Source organism: Gymnoscopelus braueri (assembly GCF_963280865.1).
Source record: "Gymnoscopelus braueri genome assembly, chromosome: 22".
NCBI classification, from domain to species: domain Eukaryota; kingdom Metazoa; phylum Chordata; class Actinopteri; order Myctophiformes; family Myctophidae; genus Gymnoscopelus; species Gymnoscopelus braueri.
The window spans coordinates 30022607-30046786 of NC_137624.1; the positions used below are offsets into that span (position 1 = coordinate 30022607).

Sequence of the window (24180 nt, forward strand, 5' to 3'; positions counted from 1 at the left end):
TTGTCTTGGTGATATTTGATGAACTGAAATACATGTATACTAGAGAGAGCAACCATCTAGTTATTATACTTCATAGATACTTCATATTCACCTTTAGTTCGTAAAGAGTTTAAATTCAACAGCAGTTCAACATTATGAGCAGAAAGGTGAGGTAGAAAGAAAGCTGTGAGTACAGAAGAGATTAGTGTGTGTGTGTGTGTGTGTGTGTGTGTGTGTGTGTGTGTGTGTGTGTGTGTGTGTGTGTGTGTGTGTGTGTGTGTGTGTGTGTGTGTGTGTGTGCGTGCGCGTGTGCGTGTGTGTGGTTACGTTGCCTTGTTCTGTTGTGACTATTTCCTGCCATGAAAGTCCTGTTGTTCAGCAGTGAGACATAATTATATAAATAATAAAAAAGTTAATGACACAATTTCTCTCAGCAACATTGTGTGGTTGATATGCAAGGTTGCACTGATGGGATATAAGCATATATAAACAATAACGTTAATCAATACAAGTACATGTGGACCTGTAAACAATAACATTAAGAAATATAAGTACATGTAGATATGTAAAGAATAACATTAAGAACAGATATGGAGGCAAACCATTTTAATATGTATGTAATAATTGAACATACAACTCCACTCAACTTTATTCACAGGTTTACAGGTGTAAAGGATTGGGTGAAATGTTGTCGTCCAACAAGCTTCATCATTACAGCTCAAAGAAACATGGAAATAGCAGATGTAATGACACATACAGTATGTATGTAAGGTGCATGGTTTAAAGTGCCACTTTATCGATTTTGCACCCAAATCCTGTTTTAATGAAGTTCAGGACACAATAAACATGATGTTGCAGTGTTTTGTGATTTTATTCATTTAGTTACGTATAGATTTTTTAATGTGATTTCCAAGCTCATATAGAATTCAATATAGAATTGTGTATGCTATTTATAAAATAAAACTTCAACTTCATTAAAACGATAGTTGAGCATAAATCAATAAAGTTTTTAAGCAATATATCAATAAACTGAGGAAGTGAAAATTAGCATGTCATGCAAACTTTGACAGAGAATTTCAGTAGTTGGTTTCCTTCCGTCGCGCTCGCCGCGGCCCCCACAGAGACCATCCTCTCTAAAGTGGAGCGTAAAGCCTCGCATCATTTCGCTGCTCTGAAATGTCTGCACAGGAAGCAAAGCCACTGCTAACTCTGGACTCCGAGGCTGTTCGCTCACTCAAAAATGGAATCAATTTCAAGAAAAACCCAGAAGATGGTAAATGTTGCATAGTTTACAAGAATGAGGACGGAATCCTGAAGGCATGCAAGAATCAGTGCAAACACCAAGGTGGGTTGTTCATCCAAGACATCGAGGATGTGTGCGGCAGAACGGTGAAATGCACCAAACACAACTGGAAGCTGGATGTGTCAACTATGCAATATGTCAACCCACCGGATAGTTTTAATCAAGACCAGCTTGAAATTGAAATGTTGAATGACGGAGGGTTTCAGCTATTGGAGCTGAGTCCCCCAGACCCCTGGCTGGCGGACCCTCGCGCTGCCGTGGAACTGCAGCCAGGGGAAGCGACCATCACCTACCTGACCCACGCATGCATGGAGCTGCAGCTTGGAAACAGGAGGATCCTGTTCGATCCCTGGCTCGAGGGTCCGGCCTTTGCCAGGGGCTGGTGGCTTCTGCACGAGCCTCCTGCAGACTCCTTTGACCGACTGTGCCGGGCAGACCTCATCTATGTCAGCCACATGCACTCGGACCACCTCAGTTACCCCACACTGAAGGTCTTGTCGGAGAGGAGAGGCCGGACGCGCCGATTTATGTTGGCGACACATCAAGGCCGGTCTTTTGGTACTTGCAGCAAAGCCGGGTTAACCTGACGAACGTCAACGTGGTTCCTTTTGGAATCTGGCAAAATGTTGACGAGCACCTGAGGTTCATGATCCTAATGGACGGCATCCATCCGGAGATGGACACCTGCATCATTGTCGAGTATAAAGGCCACATGATCGTGAACACGGTGGACTGCACCAGGCCCAACGGGGGGAGGCTGCCACACAACGTGGATTTGATGATGGGTGACTTTGCCGGGGGGGCCTCTGGGTTCCCCATGACCTTTCATGGAGGGAAATATACTGAGGAGTGGAAGGCAGAGTTTATAAGAAATGAGCGGAAGAAGCTCCTGCTCTACAAATCTGGACTGATAAAATCCTTACAGCCTAAGATCTACTGCCCAATGGCTGGTTACTTTGTGGAGGCACATCCGTCCGACAGCTACATTAAGAAAACAAATGTTAAAAACACTGCAGAAGAGCTCAACAATCGTATTAATAAAAATACACCCGACATCAGAACATGGACCCCCAGGCCAGGTGCAGTATTGGATCTGGCCCTCGCATTAAAAGACCCAGACCAGAGACTCAGTGGGTCAGTCACCAATCCACCTGACGGCACAAAGACCCACAAGGACAGTTGGGACTTTGACTTGTATCTGGACGAGCTGAACAGCGCCATCGGCTGTGAGATCTTCAAACATCACAGCTGGATCCGGTTGTATTACGACTGGGCAGGTTTCAAAGGCTATAACCTAGTTGCGCGGATGATCGAGACAGATGACGAGTTTGAGCCCGTACTCGGCGGCCATGACTACATGGTGGACTTCCTCGATCTGTCCTTCCCTGCTAAGAGGCCTCACAGGAACCACTCATATTTAGAGATCAGAAACAGGATTGGAGTGATCAGATCTGTGGTGCAGAACAGTCTTCTGTGGGACGACCTGTACATCGGCTTCCAGAACCGCATCAGCAGAGAGCCGGACGTCTACCACCACAAGTTCTGGAACCACTTCCAGACCCAGCTGCCTGTCAGCAAGCCAGACTGGACACAGTTCCTCCTGCAGATGTCTCTGGGCCACGGACCTGCAACACCAGGGCAAAATAAAAAGGAGGAGAGCTACTGTGTGTTGGCGTGATCTTACTTACTTTTGTTCTGAGAAAATAATCTGCTACTGGCAGAGGTGTAAAGTAACTAGTAAGTACTCATTTACTCAAGTACTGTAGCCTACTTAAGTACAATTTTGAGGTATTTTTGCTTTACTGGATTATTTCCAATTTTCAATACTTTTACTTCTACTCCACTACATCTCAGAGGCAAATATTGTACTTTCATTCCGCTATAATTCTTTGAAAACTTTAGTTACTTGTTACTTTATAAAACATACATTAACCACTTCAGCCATGGCTATTTGAAAATAGCCGATCTACAAGCTCAGAACGTGTCGCAAAGCTACGCGTTGTGAGCTTGTAGAACGGCTATTTTCAAAGGATATTTATACATTTGGAAACATGTGAAATGGGTTATTGTGCATAATGAGTGCTTTTACTTTTAGTACGTAAGTATATTTTGTCGCCAATACTTTTGAACTTTTACTCGAGTAATGTTTTAATTCCGTGCTTTTACTTGTAACAGAGTGTAGTTCTACATTGCAGTATTGATACTTTAAGTAAAACATTTGAGTACTTTTTCCACCACTGGCTACTGGCCTTGAAATTATAATCAGTGGGTTTTCGGGTGGTGCAAGGGTCAAGTAGTCTACCTGTGAAAACTCCACCACCACAGCATCCAGTTTGGCTAAGCACCTACATCAGGGCATCAGGGGTAGGCAAACTTAGGCACTGGTGAAAATTAAATTTTAAAACAAAAGTCAGTTAAATTAAGTCCCCTTACATCTATATACAAATTATATCCTGCACATCATTCTACATTCATTCAAACTCTTCTCTAAAGTCTAATGATCATTACATCCTGATGTGAAAGAAAAAGAAGAAGAAGCAAAAATAAAGGTTGTTTTGTATAGCCTATGGACCAAGGCTATATCAAATCAAAATCAGTTGGAAATACTAATAGTATAATTAAACTTAATACTTTATATGGCACACTGGCTATCAAGAAAATGAAAACATGGCACTTCATGTCAAAAAGGTTACCGACCCCTGGTCTGTATGAACACAATTGGTCGTGTTCAGGGGAGGGAAGCCGGGTGGAAAGGGTGATCTTTGTCACTATAAGTACTCCTCACATAACTGTTAAATTAGGAGAAGAAACGGTTAAAAAAAAAAACTCCACTGTCTGTAACATAATTTTTCACCAGAATGTCCATACAAAAAAAAAGTTCATTTAACAGACCAACGCTGTAAATGTTACTTCGATTTCACACGGAACTTGAAAATGATTACGGTCTTTTAAACTGCTTCTCTCTGGTACGAATATTTGGATTATATTGTGTTATAGTTAATGAAATCAGTAACAGCTATTTATTTATTTTATTTTAATCTAACGTGTATAACATTGCTTAAATTGAGTCTTTCCTTTTCAAAGCAGCAGCATTGTGAGTTGGTAAAGCTTCTGTTACATGTGGAGTGTCACCTTTGAATAAACAGCAACAAAAGAAATATATTGAGAGTGCTGTTGGTTTGTCTTGGTGATATTTGATGAACTTAAATACATGTATACTAGAGAGAGCAACCATCTAGTTATTATACTTCATAGATAATCATATTCACCTTTAGTTTGTAAAGAGTTTAAATTCAACAGCAGTTCAACATTATGAGCAACAGAAAGGTGAAGTAGAAAGAAAGCTGTGAGTGCAGAAGAGATTAGTGTGTGTGTGTGTGTGTGTGTGTGTGTGTGTGTGTGTGTGTGTGTGTGTGTGTGTGTGTGTGTGTGTGTGTGTGTGTGTGTGTGTGTGTGTGTGTGTGTGTGTGTGTGTGTGTGTGTGTGTGTGGTGTTATGTGTGGGTGTGCATATCCTTAGTTTGTTCTGTTGTGTCTATTTCCTGCCATGAAAGTCCTGTTGTTCAGCAGTGAGACATAATTATATAAATAACTATAAAAGTGCTCCTCGGAGCACAAGTCTCCGCCAGGTCAGGTAGATTATTGTGGCCTCCTGGTGGCGCTATAATAGGCCAATGTGAAAAGGGTTCCATTTATTCTTAGGCCTTGCACGACAATCGGACACGGCATTCATGATTTGAGGCATTTTGTTCCAAAAATTTGGTTTGCTAAATTAGACCTGCTGGTGGCGCTATAAAAGGACAATGTGAAAAGGGTGGCATTTCTTCCTCGGCCTAGTGGGAATGTGCGTGCAAAATGTCACGGAAATCGCCCACTGCGTTCATGATTTGAGGAATTTTGTTCAAAAGGGACCTATCCAGCAAACTTTGGAAGCCAATGTTAGCCAAGTAGGATGGAATAATATGAAATATCGGACACATCCATCTTGATCACATGACTATATACTGTGTACCAATTTGTGTGATTTTTGGACAGAATCTGAAGGAGTAAGAGCAAAAAAAAGTGTTTTACAAAACTCAGCCTCCTGGTGGCGCTCTAAAAGGCATATGTGAAAAATGCAGGGAAAAGGTTTTTCCTTGGCGTCTAGGAAGTGTGCGTGCAAAGTTTCACGCAGATCGGTGCAGTTATAGCTAAAAACGTGAATTGGCCTGTTATAGCGCCACCATGAGGCTGATGTGAACGTTTTCAAATGCCATGTCTTCCTGGGCCAAGTGGGAATCTCTGTGGAAATTTTCACGGAAATCCCATGCTGCGTTCATGATTTGAGGCATTTTGTTCAAAATGAACCAATCCTGCATACTTTGGAAGGCAATTTTAGCCAATCAGGATGGAATATAGAAAATGAGACAGATCCGTGTTGATCACATGGCTATAGAGATACTGTGTACCGATTTGCATGTTTTTTGGACAAAATCTGTAGGAGTAATAGCAAAAAATGTGTTTTGCAAAAGTCGGCCTCATGGTGGCGCTATGACAGGCTGATCTGAAAAATGTGGGGCAGAGGTTCTGCTGTGGCATCCAGGGAGTGTGTGTGCGCAGTTTCACTGCGACAGGGCTAACGGTGGCGGAGATGAGCTGGTCGCAGACAGAAGGACGGACACACACACGGACGGACGGACACACGGACGGACGGACAGGGGGCAAAACATACTCTCTCGCCATGCCTTTCGGCCTGGCGGAGACAATAATAGTTCCACTTTGAGAACCACTGGCCTAAACAACCCTGTTGAACATATCTTAGTATAAAGACAGTTGAGTCAAGAGAAAAGCCAAATTAAGTTTGTTTTAAATGTGAGTAATGTGAAGAATGAGTGATTCCCTGGAATAAACATGCAGTATTGTGAACAATATGTTGTCCTAGTTAGACAGTCCTTTGATTCCCTTTTGACAACCTGCAATGGTGCAATTAGCCCAATGTGCCTCACAGCATGTAAAAAAGAAAATAAATGTTCAATGATATATATAGATATAGATATAGATATAGATAGATAGATAGATAGATAGATAGATAGATAGATAGATAGATAGATAGATAGATAGATAGATAGATAGATAGAATGACATAGATTATGTCATTATATGCTGTTTCACTATGATACAACTGCAGATAGCTGCAATGCTTGATTGACAGCATGGCTGAATGTTTGTGTCACTACAAACAGGAAGCCTTTCTTATGAGTCCACAAAATGACTCAGTCTATACTGGCAGAGCTATTTCCTGGATCAATTCTCCATTCACTGTCAGGAAGTGTGAATTCATTTTGTAGACAGTTTTCCATACATAGACTTTGTGTTCTCTTACAGCAATAGGCTATTATACAATACTCCCGGGTACAAAAAACACACAACTGTAACCTTTGTAATAAAATAAAATAAAATGCTGTAATCCCAATAATCCACAAGAGGGCACTAATCAAGCATGTTCCCCTCGCTCTTTGTTATCTAAACTGTAATCTGAGTTCCCAGAAGTTTTCGCCAGCTCGGCGAATCTAAACTGTTATGAATTTCAGTAGTTGGTTTCCTTCCGTCGCTCTCGCCGCAGCCCCCACAGAGACCATCCTCTCTAAAGTGGAGCGTAAAGCCTCGCATCATTTCGCTGCTCTGAAATGTCTGCACAGGAAGCAAAGCCACTGCTAACTCTGGACTCCGAGGCCGTTCGCTCACTCAAAAATGGAATCAATTTCAAGAAAAACCCAGAAGATGGTAAATGTTACATAGTTTACAAGAATGAGGACGGAATCCTGAAGGCATGCAAGAATCAGTGCAAACACCAAGGTGGGTTGTTCATCCAAGACATCGAGGATGTGTGCGGCAGAACGGTGAAATGCACCAAACACAACTGGAAGCTGGATGTGTCAACTATGCAATATGTCAACCCACCGGATAGTTTTAATCAAGACCAGCTTGAAATTGAAATGTTGAATGACGGAGGGTTTCAGCTATTGGAGCTGAGTCCCCCAGACCCCTGGCTGGCGGACCCTCGCGCTGCCGTGGAACTGCAGCCAGGGGAAGCGACCATCACCTACCTGACCCATGCATGCATGGAGCTGCAGCTTGGAAACAGGAGGATCCTGTTCGATCCCTGGCTCGAGGGTCCGGCCTTTGCCAGGGGCTGGTGGCTTCTGCACGAGCCTCCTGCAGACTCCTTTGACCGACTGTGCCGGGCAGACCTCATCTATGTCAGCCACATGCACTCGGACCACCTCAGTTACCCCACACTGAAGGTCTTGTCGGAGAGGAGGCCGGACGCGCCGATTTATGTTGGCGACACATCAAGGCCGGTCTTTTGGTACTTGCAGCAAAGCCGGGTTAACCTGACGAACGTCAACGTGGTTCCTTTTGGAATCTGGCAAAATGTTGACGAGCACCTGAGGTTCATGATCCTAATGGACGGCATCCATCCGGAGATGGACACCTGCATCATTGTCGAGTATAAAGGCCACATGATCGTGAACACGGTGGACTGCACCAGGCCCAACGGGGGGAGGCTGCCACACAACGTGGATTTGATGATGGGTGACTTTGCCGGGGGGGCCTCTGGGTTCCCCATGACCTTTCATGGAGGGAAATATACTGAGGAGTGGAAGGCAGAGTTTATAAGAAATGAGCGGAAGAAGCTCCTGCTCTACAAATCTGGACTGATAAAATCCTTACAGCCTAAGATCTACTGCCCAATGGCTGGTTACTTTGTGGAGGCACATCCGTCCGACAGCTACATTAAGAAAACAAATGTTAAAAACACTGCAGAAGAGCTCAACAATCGTATTAATAAAAATACACCCGACATCAGAACATGGACCCCCAGGCCAGGTGCAGTGTTGGATCTGGCCCTCGCATTAAAAGACCCAGACCAGAGACTCAGTGGGTCAGTCACCAATCCACCTGACGGCACAAAGACCCACAAGGACAGTTGGGACTTTGACTTGTATCTGGACGAGCTGAACAGCGCCATCGGCTGTGAGATCTTCAAACATCACAGCTGGATCCGGTTGTATTACGACTGGGCAGGTTTCAAAGGCTATAACCTAGTTGCGCGGATGATCGAGACAGATGACGAGTTTGAGCCCGTACTCGGCGGCCATGACTACATGGTGGACTTCCTCGATCTGTCCTTCCCTGCCAAGAGGCCTCACAGGAACCACTCATATTTAGAGATCAGAAACAGGATTGGAGTGATCAGATCTGTGGTGCAGAACGGTCTTCTGTGGGACGACCTGTACATCGGCTTCCAGAACCGCATCAGCAGAGAGCCGGACGTCTACCACCACAAGTTCTGGAACCACTTCCAGACCCAGCTGCCTGTCAGCAAGCCAGACTGGACACAGTTCCTCCTGCAGATGTCTCTGGGCCACGGACCTGCAACACCAGGGCAAAATGAAAAGGAGGAGAGCTACTGTGTGTTGGCGTGATCTTACTTACTTTTGTTCTGAGAAAATAATCTGCTACTGGCAGAGGTGTAAAGTAACTAGTAAGTACTCATTTACTCAAGTACTGTAGCCTACTTAAGTACAATTTTGAGGTATTTTTGCTTTCCTGGATTATTTCCAATTTGCAATACTTTTACTTCTACTCCACTACATCTCAGAGGCAAATATTGTACTTTCATTCCGCTATAATTCTTTGAAAACTTTAGTTACTTTATAAAACATACATTAACCACTTCAGCCATGGCTATTTGAAAATAGCCGATCTACAAGCTCACAACGTGTCGCAAAGCTAGGCGTTGTGAGCTTGTAGATCGGCTATTTTCAAAGGATTTGTATACATTTGGAAACATGTGAAATGGATTATTGTGCATAATGAGTGCTTTTACTTTTAGTACGTAAGTATATTTTGTCGCCAATACTTTTGAACTTTTACTCAAGTAATGTTTTAATTCCGTGCTTTTACTTGTAACAGAGTGTAGTTCTACATTGCAGTATTGATACTTTAACTTAAGTAAAACATTTGAGTACTTTTTCCACCACTGGCTACTGGCCTTGAAATTATAATCAGTGGGTTTTCGGGTGGTGCAAGGGTCAAGTAGTCTACCTGTGAAAACTCCACCACCACAGCATCCAGTTTGGCTAAGCACCTACATCAGGGCATCAGGGGTAGGCAAACTTAGGCACTGGTGAAAATTAAATTTTAAAACAAAAGTCAGTTAAATTAAGTCCCCTTACATCTATATACAAATTATATCCTGCACATAATTCTACATTCATTCAAACTCTTCTCTAAAGTCTAATGATCATTACATCCTGATGTGAAAGAAAAAGAAGAAGAAGAAAAAATAAAGGTTGTTTTGTATAGCCTATGGACCAAGGCTATATCAAATCAAAATCAGTTGGAAATACTAATAGTATAATTAAACTTAATACTTTATATGGCACACTGGCTATCAAGAAAATGAAAACATGGCACTTCATGTCAAAAAGGTTACTGACCCCTGGTCTGTATGAACACAATTGGTCGTGTTCAGGGGAGGGAAGCCGGGTGGAAAGGGTGATCTTTGTCACTATAAGTACTCCTCACATAACTGTTAAATTAGGAGAAGAAACGGTTAAAAACAAAAACGGTTGTCAACTCCACTGTCTGTAACATACTTTTTCACCAGAATGTCCATACAAAAAAAAAGTTCATTTAACAGACCAACGCTGTAAATGTTACTTCGATTTCACACGGAACTTGAAAATGATTACGGTCTTTTGAACTGCTTCTCTCTGGTACGAATATTTGGATTTTTTATATTGTGTTATAGTTAATGAAATCAGTAACAGTATTTATTTATTTTATTTTAATCTAACGTGTATAACATTGCTTAAATGGAGTCTTTCCTTTTCAAAGCAGCAGCATTGTGAGTTGGTAAAGCTTCTGTTACATGTGGAGTGTCACCTTTGAATAAACAGCAACAAAAAAGAGTGCTGTTGGTTTGTCTTGGTGATATTTGAACTGAAATACATGTATACTAGAGAGAGCAACCATCTAGTTATTATACTTCATAGATAATCATATTCACCTTTAGTTTGTAAAGAGTTTAAATTCAACAGCAGTTCAACATTATGAGCAGCAGAAAGGTGAAGTAGAAAGAAAGCTGTGAGTGCAGAAGAGATTAGCATGTGTGTGTGTGTGTGTGTGTGTGTGTGTGTGTGTGTGTGTGTGTGTGTGTGTGTGTGTGTGTGTGTGTGTGTGTGTGTGTGTGTGTGTGTGTGTGTGTGTGTGTGTGTGTGTGTGTGTGTGTGTGTGTGTGTGTGTGTGTGGTTATGTGTGGGTGTGCATATCCTTAGTTTGTTCTGTTGTGTCTATTTCCTGCCATGAAAGTCCTGTTGTTCAGCAGTGAGACATAATTATATAAATAACTAGAAAAAGTGCTCCTCGGAGCACAAGTCTCCGCCAGGTCAGGTAGATTATTGTGGCCTCCTGGTGGCGCTATAATAGGCCAATGTGAAAAGTTTGCCATTTCTTCTTAGGCCTTACACGACAATCGGACACTGCATTCATGATTTGAGGCATTTTGTTCCAAAAATTTGGTTTGCTAAATTAGACCTGTTGGTGGCGCTATAAAAGGCCAATGTGAAAAGGGTGGCATTTCTTCCTCGGCCTAGTGGGAATGTGCGTGCAAAATTTCACGGAAATCGCCCACTGCGTTCATGATTTGAGGAATTTTGTTCAAAAGGGACCTATCCAGCAAACTTTGGAAGCCAATGTTAGCCAAGTAGGATGGAATAATATGAAATATCGGACACATCCTTCTTGATCACATGACTATAGAGATACTGTGTACCAATGTGCGTGATTTTTGGACAGAATCTGAAGGAGTAAGAGCAAAAAAAAGTGTTTTACAAAACTCAGCCTCATGGTGGCGCTATGACAGGCTGATCTGAAAAATGTGGGGCAGAGGTTCTGCAGTGGCATCCAGGGAGTGTGTGTGCGCAGTTTCACTGCGACAGGGCTAACTAACGGTGGCGGAGATGAGCTGGTCGCAGACAGAAGGACGGACACACGGACGGACGGACGGACGGACGGACACACGGACGGACGGACAGGGGGCAAAACATACTCTCTCGCCATGCCTTTTGGCCTGGCGGAGACAATAATAGTTCCACTTTGAGAACCACTGGCCTAAACAACCCTGTTGAACATATCTTAGTATAAAGACAGTTGAGTCAAGAGAAAAGCCAAATTAAGTTTGTTTTAAATGTGAGTAATGTGAAGAATGAGTGATTCCCTGGAATAAACATGCAGTATTGTGAACAATATGTTGTCCTAGTTAGACAGTCCTTTGATTCCTGAAATGGTGCAATTAGCCCAATGTGCCTCACACCATGTAAAAAAGAAAATAAATGTTCAATGATATATATAGATATAGATATAGATAGATAGATAGATTGATTGATTGATTGATTGATAGATTGATAGATTGATAGATAGATAGAATGACATAGAAATATGTCATTATATGCTGTTGCACTATGATACAACTGCAGATAGCTGCAATGCTTGATTGACAGCATGGCTGAATGTTTGCGTCACTACAAACAGGAAGCCTTTCTTATGAGTCCACAAAATGAGTCAGTCTATATGCTGGCACTGGCAGAGCTATTTCCTGGATCAATTCTCCATTCACTGCCAGGAAGTGTGAATTCATTTTGTAGACAGTTTTCCATACATGGACATTCCATTCTCTTACAGCAATAGGCTATTATACAATACTCCCGGGTACAAAAAACACACAACTGTAACCTTTGTAATAAAAAAAATGTAAATGCTGTAATCCCAATAATCCACAAGAGGGCACTAATCAAGCATGTTCCCCTCGCTCTTTGTTATCTAAACTGTTATTTGATGAATTGAGTACAATGAATGAACCACAATGCAAATAAGCGTTGAGGTTAGATGTAGCAGTGACCTTGCCTTTTAATCCTTAATTTGAATACCAAATGAATTGCAAGCACACATTTGCAAACACAATTACTCTTATGTTGATGTATAAAATCTATACCTCTACTCTTCTCAATAAAAACACCACCACTTCCATGGTTAGTTGTTAGGTCAATGTCAAGGTCATCTTTATTGTCACATCAACAACACAAGTGTCTTGGTTCAAAAACAAGTAGTTTTTGATGTTTTTCCAATGTTGTGCATGTCTCTAACCTTTCACTTCTATTATGTTAGTATTGTCACGTACATGTCTGACTCCTGTGCCTCTGTGGTGGTGCCAGAGATGTGCCAGTGAACAAAAAGTTCTTTGTTTCAAAACCAAGTGATCTATTCTTCTAAGTTTGTACCATGCTTTAATCTTTCACTGAAGAGAATACTAGACAATGATCAAAATCCTCAATCCTTTCATAACTTCAATATTCACTATTTCTAATTTTTATGTGGTTACACACCATGCCAAAAAATACATCTAGAGATAATGCTAATAAAATCTATCATTCATTTTTTTTTTAAATAGAACACTTTCATTACCTCAAGTGGATAAAATATTTATGTGGTTATGTGGTTACACACCATGATATTTTCAGGCGCATTCTGTTATTTTCATTGTAAAGAATCACATGAGGCAGGAAGAAACAAGATATTTGGTTGACTGATCGTCCAGTGGTTTGCAAGATTAGGACACACACACGCACGCACACACACACACACACACACACACACACACACACACACACACACACACACACACACACACACACACACACACACACACACACACACACACACACACACACACACACACACACACACACACACACACGGCTTGCCTCCTACAAAGCCACACTGTAAAAACACAAATATCTTGTAAACATGTATTGTTTTATACATACTGTAGGTAAAATAATTGATGAAATTAATAATGATAATAATACAAAACATGACAGTAGTGTCTTTGTAGCATTACAATTATCAATTAACAGCTGTAAGCATTCATTTGCAATCTCAAATATGAAGGCAGTATGGGATTAGTTGGAAGTAAACATTATATGTCATAGGCAAACATTCAGCAAAAAAAAGGCAAATATTCCACAAAAATAGCAGATCTTCAAGATCACAACGCGTCGCAACACAACCTGTTGTGAGCTTTTGAATCTGTTATTTTCACAATATACCATGAAGTATATAGGTTTTAAGTAGCTAAGAACTGGACTTGACAGGCCCTCAACTCCTTTCTATCCAATCATGTTCCCTTTTAGGAAAAGGTAGGGTTTCTCCACCAAAACCGTCAGAACATATCCCATCACTAGTGTCAGCACCAGGTGGCCTAAGAACAGGTACATCTGGAAATAAAGAGACAATTACGTGAGAAATGTCTGGGAAAGTCTGAGATCATACTAAAGAGTTCATCGCTGAGGTATTTCACAATATGTAAGATGCAAGAAAGGGGCTTATAAGGCTAGTGCAACATGTGAAGTGCCAAAAACATTGCAAAAAAGGCTGCGGTATGAAATATTCACTGCATGAAAATCAGTGGTGGAAGTACAGTACTCAAGTATAATTTACATTACTTGAGTATTTCCGTTGTGTGGTACTTTATACTCCACTACATCTCAGAGGCAAATATTGTACTTTTTACTCCACTACAATTATTTGACAGCTTTCATTACTAGTTACGTTTGCAGATTTAGATTACTAAAACAAAAACATGCATTAACCACTTAAAGGTGCAGTAAGTGATTTTCTTCTTTCTATATTCATTCATTCTTATAATTGCTATAGAGTGTTTGTTCAGTAACAGGGGTCTCCTCGTCGCTCCAGTTCTTTAGAAAAAGTCGGGATACCAATGTTATACAGGATAAACAAGTGAAATTGGAAGTGATGATACAAAGAAACGAGCAGACCAAATTGGAACGGGTACACTATAAAATTCAAGCTGAAAAATGGGTACTTTCTTGGCAACCCACCTGAAAAGGTATTTTCTGTTTATTAAAGTGCTGGAGAGACGAGGAGACCCCTGTTACTACTGAACAAACAATCTATAGCAATGATTACTATCCAATATAGAACTTTGATGCTTTTTGTTTTAAACAAAAAATATCACTTACTCTTCCTTTAAGCTCCATTTTATATTTTGGATATTTGAAAATAGCCGATCTAAGCTCACAACCCGTTGCATCGCGACACTTTGTGAGCTTGCAGATCAGCTATTTTAATTTTTACTTTTTTTTTGTACTGCAAGTATGTTTGTACTGCAGTACTTTTGTACTGTTACTCAAGTATAACCTTGAATACTGCAGGAATAATTTTACGACAGAATAATGTTTATATTGTGGTATTGCTTTTCCTTAAATAAAACTACTTCTACCACCACCACTGTATGAAAATACTCACAAAGTTGAGGTCAGTGTAGTGGATTGGAGTCTCCTGTTTGCTATTGTAGATGATGATGAGAACAGGGTGGATCAGATAGCAAGCAAAGCTAATGTTAGAAAGAGGAAGCCAGAGATCAAAAGACAGCAGGCTGTTGATGAAGCCTAGAGGTGGGGAGGAGGGGGGGAGAGAGAGAGAGAGAGAGAGAGAGAGAGAGAGAGAGAGAGAGAGAGAGAGAGAGAGAGAGAGAGAGAGAGAGAGAGAGAGAGAGAGAGAGAGAGAGAGAGACAAAAACATGTAGACCTTATCAGTGGTGGAAAAGGTACTCACATTTTTTACTTAAGTAAAAGTATCAATACTGCAATGTAGAAATACTCTGGTAAAACAAAGCCGGAATAAAAAAATTACTTGAGTAAAAGTACAAAAGTATTGGTATGAAAATATACTTAAAGTACAAAAGTAGAAAGTACTCATTATGCAGAATGTCCCATTTCACAAGTTTTCAATAAAATGTATAAAACTCTTTTGAAAATAGTAGATCTACAAGCTCACAATGCGTCGCATCGCAACGCATTGTGAGTTTGTAGATCGGCTATTTTCAAATGGCCGAAATGTATATAGGGCTGAAGTGGGTAACGTATGTTTTGTAATAATAATCAAAAACAAAAAAGTAACTAGTAACTAAAGTTCTCATACATAATTGTTGTGGAGTGAAAGTACAATATTTGCCTCTGAGATGTAGTGGAATAGAAGTAAAAGTATTGAAAATTGGAAATACTCCAGTAAATGTACTTAGTTACTTTCCACCAGTGGACCTTATTAATCCCATGGGGAAAATTCAGTTTCAGAGACCATTTAGCGTGCGCTTGGAATGGAAATGTCTGCTTACATACACATTGTGTGCGTGTGTGTACGTGCATGCGTGCGTGTGCGTGCATCATCATCATCAACAGGTGTAGCCTGACCTCCATAACCTTCCTCGCAAGCCACAATGATCCAGGCGACTCCCAGGGCCCAGAGGGGTCTGTGCAGCCCCTGGTACAGGGCATGAGGGACAGACGGCCCAGGCGGGACGTCCCGCAGAGCGTAGGCCAGTCCTATTAACACCGCCATACCTAACAGACAGGACAGCCAACCCAGCGCTGCCTGCCACTGAGGAAACAATAACATAGAAGCTTTAAAAACGTTACGTGCCCAATAACGGGCAAGTCAAAATCTCAAGGCACACCTGTATTCATAGTGGAAAATAGTTGATCTACAAGCACAACGCGTCATGATGCGATGTATTGTGAGCATGAAGATTGACTGATTGTAGATTTGTGCCTATAATGACATTCCGAAAAGTTAAAAGTGGTTCAAATGTGTTCTTTTAGGGTTTAGAATTTGACTCTGTATTGGGAAATGAGTGCACAGAAAGTACTGATATACTAAATAAGACAAAGAGGTTGCGCATCAACGATGGGTTTTCTCAGTGGAGTACCAGACCCAAAATCCAGTATACACACATCAAAAGTAAGAATTTAAAAAATCCCAAAATGGTAGCACATCCAAAATTTCAAATCAATGGAGGACAAAGTACTCACATTTCCTTTTTTTATTGGCGCACACCAATTAACGCTTACGCGTTTTGGCTATGAGCCTTCATCAGAGCATAGTACCGATATACTGTTGTAAATGAAGAGATTTCATTATTTTGTGTTTATATTATATTGCCGTAATAATGTGGTTGTCACAAAATCCCAAGGCACAAATGGACCGTTTGGGAACCACCGCTCTATATACCAAACAGGCCAGTGTTCCTGAGATAACAGCCGCACAATAGATATCATTATGAATCCTAAGATGTAATGATGCACTTGTGGGCCACACCATGCATGCAATGCGATTACATTTTAATAAAAGAATGAGCTGTGTGGATACAGATATACTGACATAGATTGCATGAAATGTGCGTCATACCATATTCAGAAATTCATACCTGGTGTTTTAAGAGCGGATCTTTTTTTGTGGTCATGTATATTCCTGCCAGGATCCCTATGAGATATGGCCCATATCTGGTGTAGGGTTTATTGTAGTAATACTGGAAATAGCTTTCATAAGCACTGGAACCAAATAGATAGATACATGACATCTGTTAAACATTTTAAAGAAGAATGGAATTTTGAAAGTAAATGTTTGCTTACTGAAATGTTTGAATATATGAATATGTTATGTATGAAAAATATATGAATATATTTGAAATGTTAAAAAGATTTTCATCTATAATGCCGAAAGTAGGGACACAGAGAATGGTAAATGATTTGTTTAGCTGTAAGCTGTCGGATAGTATTGACTATGTGTTTTTGTGGTCTAAGTGTATCTTGATACAAATGAATGAATTAATAATTAGTTATTTTTTATTCATTTAAGGCAGCCATTGTGCTACAATGTTGCAGACTACGTTATTGCTATCTTTGCTGTAATACAGATAATGGGGAAATAGCTAACCTTATACAACAGAGGTGTTATAAAAGAGCAACATCTAGTGGCTGAATGTTGTCCATAGTGTTTGATTCATGCTTCAACAAACAACTATTACATTGTTTGTGTGACATGCCACTCGCCAAAAACTACATATTTTCAGATTGAAAATACACGAGTTTTGTGGAGCGACACGAGGCACAAAGCTTCAGTCTCCAAAGTGCTGTGTTCTGGTCCTGGTGTCTTACTGTACTTACAGTGTCGTTGGCTGGTGGACAGGAAGCTGAAGTAGAGCCGTTATAACAGCACTGGCCAAACTTGACATCAACAGAAGAGCTGCTGCCACTGCAGCCAGTATACCTTTATTACTGATGGAGAGGACAGTCAGAGGTATTAGAAACATACAGCACAGTACACAACATGTGGAATTTCTCCCCTGGTTGAGGTGAAATACAGCAGATAGCCTACTGTCTGTATTGAAGTTGTAACGAAAGCATAATAATTAATGATAATTTATACTCCATCATCATGTCACATGACAAAAATAGGCGATCTACAGGCTCACAACGAGAGTTTGTAGATCAGCTATTTTCAGCACATGCGAATCGCTGATGTACTGTACTGTTGGCTTACAGTCGGTATAGGTAGATCAGTAGAGGTGTGGTGGCATAGAACTGGAAGTCTAAAGACAGGTACCACGTCCAGGGCGCACACTGAGGAGAAACCAGCCAATAGACAGGGAGGCACACATCAGTTCAAACAATGGTTAGGATGCACAATTGTCTGGTTTGGAAATGAAATGGTCATGGCCATTAAAAGAACAATATAAACCAGTGATTCTCAATCTCTTTAACTTCAAGGGCCGCCAGTTCGATATGCATTAGGCCACGGACCCGTACTGTATATGATGCAATTCTGGCACCCCAATATATACTGTAACATCCTCGGTGTTACAGACTCCTAAGTATCCATTAGGGGCCCCCCACGAAGCCCCTCAAAGGCCCCTGGGGGTCCCTGGACCCCACGTTGAGAACCACTGACATAAATTAAAAAAAGATCAGAAGCTATGAAGGGAATTGAGTTGAATTGATTAGTGGTTGAACTCACGATATCAGTGATGGTGAAGAGGTTGTTGACCAGCAGTAGGTTGGACCACCAGTATTTCTTACAGTTCGTCACTTCATCTTCAGCCGTGAACCAGAAGGCTCCTCTCTGGATCACTGAGAATAAACCGATGGCTAGACACACAATGAACATGTGCAGGGGCTGGATCCTACGATGGGATGATGTACATATGATGATGGGGATTAAGAAAGAAAGAAAGAAAGACAGACAGACAGGTGGTGATCATTTTTCAGAAGCTTTCAGAGTGCACACTGCATAGTTGCCAGATGAGACACATCTATGAGAACATACAGTGTAAATTATGACTCGATAGATCAATGCACCTTTTAAACCTCTTGAAGAGATAGTTGGCCACCAGACTAGGGTTTAGTTTGTCTTCAGATTTGTGTATGGAGCTGAGTAAAGACCTGGCGCTGAGCAGACCCCTGCAACACACAGACAAACAAGACATTAGGAAGAAACTGTCACGTTCCGCTCCGCAGCCCTTGGACCGTGACTGCCTTTTATATGGTCGTGGACACTTTAGGCCTGTTCTTTAGGCCTCTTTAGGCCTTCGTTCTATTTGTATATTTGTATTGTTACTCTGTTGCCTTTTTGCCTTGGTGTTCTGTACCCTTATTTTATAGTACGTTCTGTGCCTTCCTGTCTGCCCCTGTAATTCTGTACCTGCCTTGTCTAACAGTCTTGTGATTTGTCTGTGGTTCCACCTGTGTCCTCTTAGTCCCCCAGCCTATCCCAGTGTTGATTGTCTGTTGAGTGCACCTGTGTCCTGTTACCCCTGTGTCTATATATGTGCCCCTGTTTATTCGGTTCTATGTTGGGTTCAGTTCCATGTTGGGTTGTCGTTTGATGTTAGTGCTACTAAGGCTGAAAGCCATCTGTATATTCTGTTCCTGTTTTGCCTGCCCCACTATATGGGTTGCCTCAGTTTGGTTAATAAACCTCGAAACCTTTGAACCTTGATCCTTGCTTTGGTCGTACTGCTTTTGCTCATTCCTGACCGAAACTGATTTACCATATTCACAAGACAGCCATTTTGCTCTTAACTTCACACATCCATACTTGGGGTAGAAGAGCTTAACCACTTAAGCCAAATATAATTTGTTGCACGATGAGTAAAAAACAAAGAAGCTCACAATGTGTACGATGCAACACTGTTTATGAAAATGTTGACAAAAGGTTTCGACTATAATGACATGCCCAAAATAGGAAGGCCAGGTTGAAAGTGGTTTAAGGAACTTAAGATGAAACAAAACAAAACAAGACAAAACAGTAAAAGAGCCCAAGCCAAGTGAAAACATGTCAGTCTCACCCCAGGAGAAGAAAGGTGTCTACAGCCAGATATACCGGCCCGCTGAACGCAAACACGTACATGGGATTACTCTCCACTGTCTCCTTCCATACCTTCTCGTTATCTGCAATAGAGACCATGACAGTATGAGTGAAGCACTGAGCATGTAAATGAAAGAGCTATTGAATGTAGTAATTGAAGTAGATGGTGGTGCATGGGTTTGAGTTTGACTTCTTGTCTCACCCAGGTTGTTCCATGCACTGAGCTGTATGGTGTGTCCACATATAATCCAGAAAAGGCTGAGCATGCGGATTCCATTCAGGGAGGAGTAGCTCCCTCCTGGGTTGTTTGAGGTGGTGCGAAGCACCCCCTGGCAGGTCCTCTGGAGAGGGAAGACCTGAAGGAACCAGTACACACAACCTAGAGGGAAACACTGTGTGAGAGTGTAAAGGGCAGGTATTTGCTGTCGGGCAAAAACCTCATATCTCCGTTTTTAAAATTATTTTTCCTTGTAAATTAATGCTCTACCTTATCATACTACAGTGTCACACAAACGGAGCAAAAATAGCTGATCTACACGTTTTTATTTTAAAGTGAAAGTAAAAGGTGGTTATTATTGTAACTTATATTTTGTCCAAACTGCATGGTAGAGTATGTAAATACAATACAACTTATACAATTGCGTTGGTTCTATTTGGTCTCCCTGCTTTTCTATGGAGATATTTAGGTCCTTTGTCTTGGTTGGACACGACCTTTGACCCGAAGGTCAAAATTCAGTTTCTCCCCAGAGCAATCAGGCAGGCTTTCTGAGCTCAGTGGTAAAAATGTCAGCATGGCACAGAACACAGGGTTACAAATCCAGGGTAGAGCAGGAAAGTTACAAGTCTGTGTCTGTGTGTATGTTTTATAAATACAGATGAAAAGTATTTGTGAGAGCAAGAGCTTGTGACTAATAACTATACATTGGAACAAACACACACACACACACACACACACACACACACACACACACACACACACACACACACACACACACACACACACACACACACACACACACACACACACACACACACACACACACACACACACGTCACAAACTTGACCCTTACCATTTTCTTCTTCTTCTGAACTGCTGTGTGTCTCACTCAGCTTCCGGACGGTGTAGCTGCGATTCCCTCCACTAGGGGGACCGTTGGGCATCATGGTGCCATACAGATTAGGGTTGGTGTTCAGAGCAGACTCTACACCCGGGCTGACCTCTCTGTGCTGCTGCCACCTGATCACAGCCATAAACAGGGTGGCTGCCAGCGGGATTGCCATCATGACACAACACACAAACCTGAAGGATAGGGTCATAATTTCAGTTTTTCACACAATGTAATTCACACAAAGTAAAAATTTTCGAACGCATGCCTTAATTTTCAGTAGAATTTGACTGTAGAAGCAACATTGTTAAGGGTTGTGTCAATTGGTGTAACCAGTATAATATACAGGAAAACTGTATAATCCTCTATTGCAGAGTTATAAAATGTTGTTGTAAAATGTATAATCACATTTATGTATTTATTTTCATTTGATATTTAAAAATAAACAAGTGAGTACACTTTCATTCACTCCAAGTGGATATAATATTCAATATTTCTCATTTTTATGTGGTTACACCATTTAACTTGTTCAGGCGCATACTGTAATTTTCATGTCTTTTCAAACAACATGAAACCAGCATGACTACAACATGTGCATTTTAACAAACCTGATACATGCCTTTGAAATAAGATTTTTGTTTTGTTTTTGTCATGTAGCCAACCCCATTTTGTCACTGACCCAATCGCTGGCGAGTATTTAGCATTTCGCTATGGTTTATTTGTCATTCCCCCGGTGTGTAAATGACCTTAAGGCAGCCGAGGGAGTACAGTAGGAACCATATGCTCACAGGCAGGTGACAGCTGAGAGGTCTGGTGTTGCAGGTTTGGACGAACACTGGGTCATAAAGAGCCCTTGAGTGGAGTGAGGCACCAGGATGGAGGGTAGAGGTGGAATGAGTGACACCTCACCCTGCTGGAATGTCTCTGATTAAAAAAAATAAAAACAAAGAAGAAAGCTGTACTGTGGCTACAGTAATTGGGTGGTTTTTGGCACACAGCCAGTGTGAAAAGATATACAAATCAAAGCCACTCACCATAAACCACCAGTGTCTGCACCTCCTCTTCTGTACAGGAGTCAGGGACACAAATGCCCACAAAATACTGGACCACATCCTAAAATCATTATTTAAAAATATTATCATATTGTGCCATCATCATCTTTACTAAACACAGAGACACAGTGGTTCTCAAAGTGGTTTTCTAGGGGGTCCCCAAAAATTGATTGGGACTTAGGAACCAAATGGATTGTTGAACCTAATTGTACACTCCCTGAGTTGTGGGGGGTCTGTGGCCTAATGCATACCAAACTGGGGGTCCTTGAAATTAAGATGTTTTAGAACCACCGTCCACTGGCATGCACAATAATAGCAGCAATCAAATTGAATGTTACCGGAAGCATCCTTTGGTTTTGTTGAAGAACATGCTGGCAATGTGTGTAAGCTGTTGCTATAGTTACATCTTCCTCAGTGTATGTTCACCTGCTTGAGGAACACCTGACAGTACTGTCCAGAGAAGGCGGGGCCTCGGACCGATAGACATTCCTGCAGGGAGCCCGGCCTGTTGACATTACCCCCCTCCACGTCACTACCCATCTTCCCAAATGCATCGTACACTGAGGATATAAGACGCACGCACGCACGCACGCACGCACGCACGCACGCACGCACGCACGCACGCACGCACGCACGCACGCACGCACGCACGCACGCACGCACGCACGCACGCACACACACACACACACACACACACACACACACACACACACACACACACACACACACACACACACTGGGATCAAAATAGCAATAACACTGCTGTGTCCCGCATCTGGGACCTACAGTACCTTCACCTGGCTGAGACGTGGTGGAACTCCCTTTCTTTTAGCAATATATATATATATATATATATATATATATATATATATATATATATATATATATATATATATACATAGTATATATATTTATATTCTATATAAAATTCTTTGGTTTTTGTTCCTCAATATTGTAGCAACAATAACAAAGAAGTAATAAGGAATACCAACAATATATATATATATATATATATATATATATATATATATATATATATATATATATATATATATATATATATATATATATATATATATATATACTTTCAATTATTCTTGCTATTGTTGGTATTCCTTATTACTTCTTTGTTATTGTTGCTACAATATTGTGGAACAAAAAACAAAGAATTTGACTCTTGTGCAATTAATGTAATCAATCACTACTGTGAAACAAAGGATTGATGATTCAGTGATGCTATAAACATGTAAACAATATCATCTTTATGTACATCCTGTATATTATCTTTTTCTAAAATCCAAGAACTACAACTAATTTTGGACACTCCCCATGAACCCAAGTGGATTGTTGTTTGACACTCCAACCTTGCAATTGTTTTACACTTAAAAATATGCGAACAAACAAAATCAACCAATGCATTAGGAGACCCCATCAACCTCAAGAAAATAAGTACTTACTCATAGCAGCATACTTCCTTGGCCTGGTCTGGTTGACCTCCCAGAGGAAGGCATTGGTGTCCTGTAAACATATCTTAGACACATTCAAAGCCTGCGCTGTTTCTAACATCACCAAACCCACTACAACCAGCACCGAGGCCACCCATCTCATGTCCATCTCAGGAAAGATCGTATTTTTTGTGCAGAGGATCGTTAAATAACATTGGAAAGGACACGTCATGATGATCAGTGAGGTAGGGTGGACTTCCGTTTTCACGGTCTGCCCTGCTGAACACCTGCCGTGTCAATTGGAGATTCACTCACACCTGTCTTTCAGCGTCGGATGGGAGTGGGATTTGATTACAACAATGATTCACCTCTAATCTCACCATTAAGACAGGTAGCCTACTGTACTGTAGTGTGATGTCACTATAAGTCACTATATATAAGTGATCATTAGGTGCTTTAAGTAAAATAATGACACTGTTGGAGGAGTAGATTTAATGCTATATTTTCCACTTTACTTACAGCACCCAATAACCACATATAGGGTCTTATAACCACACTATAATGCCTTTGAACAGTGATTATAATGCATTATTATAAAATGATCATAATGTATATAATTGGGCCAAAAGAAAACATCTTTGAGCGTGAGTGACCAACAATTATGAAGTACTTACTTGCATTATGATTATTGTTATAAACCATTATGTGTTTTTATAACTAGAATTATAGTGCAAAAAGCTTATTTTACTATTGATAATTCATAGTCTACTACCGTATACTACGGGCATCAATCTCATCCTCGAGCGTGATTAAAGAAGAGAGTCATGCTGATATTATTTCGATAGGAGGAGCTGATGTCTCGTGTACAGTGGACATCAAATCTTGCCCCTTGGTAGGTTTCACCATTTATTGACACCAAGAACAGCTTTGTACACAAGCATCAGACTAAGAAACAGCAGCAGCCAGACACATTATAATCAACAGAGAACAATTCACAGACTGCTTCTTACATGCAGTTTTACAGC

At 41.0% G+C, this 24180-nt stretch overlaps 2 protein-coding genes and 1 pseudogene across 3 annotated transcripts; 2 read left to right on the forward strand and 1 right to left on the reverse strand.

Annotated features, from left to right (window-relative positions):
• The first annotated feature begins 1155 nt into the window (after window positions 1-1155).
• Window positions 1156-2960, forward strand: LOC308078941 (cytidine monophosphate-N-acetylneuraminic acid hydroxylase-like; annotated as a pseudogene). The gene has a single exon. The product of its transcript is annotated as a cytidine monophosphate-N-acetylneuraminic acid hydroxylase-like (transcript).
• A 3987-nt stretch (window positions 2961-6947) lies between these two features.
• On the forward strand, window positions 6948-8750 carry LOC308078942 (cytidine monophosphate-N-acetylneuraminic acid hydroxylase-like; the record flags this gene model as incomplete). The annotated part of the gene is made up of 1 exon (XM_080420281.1): window positions 6948-8750. One exon carries the CDS (start codon window positions 6948-6950, stop codon window positions 8748-8750), a length of 1803 nt encoding a protein of 600 aa, XP_080276407.1.
• Window positions 8751-13496: 4746 nt separating this feature from the next.
• Window positions 13497-23324, reverse strand: oacyl (O-acyltransferase like; the record flags this gene model as incomplete). The annotated part of the gene is made up of 15 exons (XM_080420285.1): window positions 13497-13604; window positions 14656-14798; window positions 15600-15786; window positions 16613-16736; window positions 17352-17462; window positions 17728-17807; window positions 18202-18367; window positions 18543-18644; window positions 19532-19634; window positions 19754-19930; window positions 20623-20852; window positions 21447-21582; window positions 21693-21771; window positions 22137-22270; window positions 23168-23324. The coding sequence occupies 15 exons, from the start codon at window positions 23322-23324 to the stop codon at window positions 13497-13499; spliced, it is 2037 nt and encodes a 678-aa protein (XP_080276411.1).
• Window positions 23325-24180: the final 856 nt, after the last annotated feature.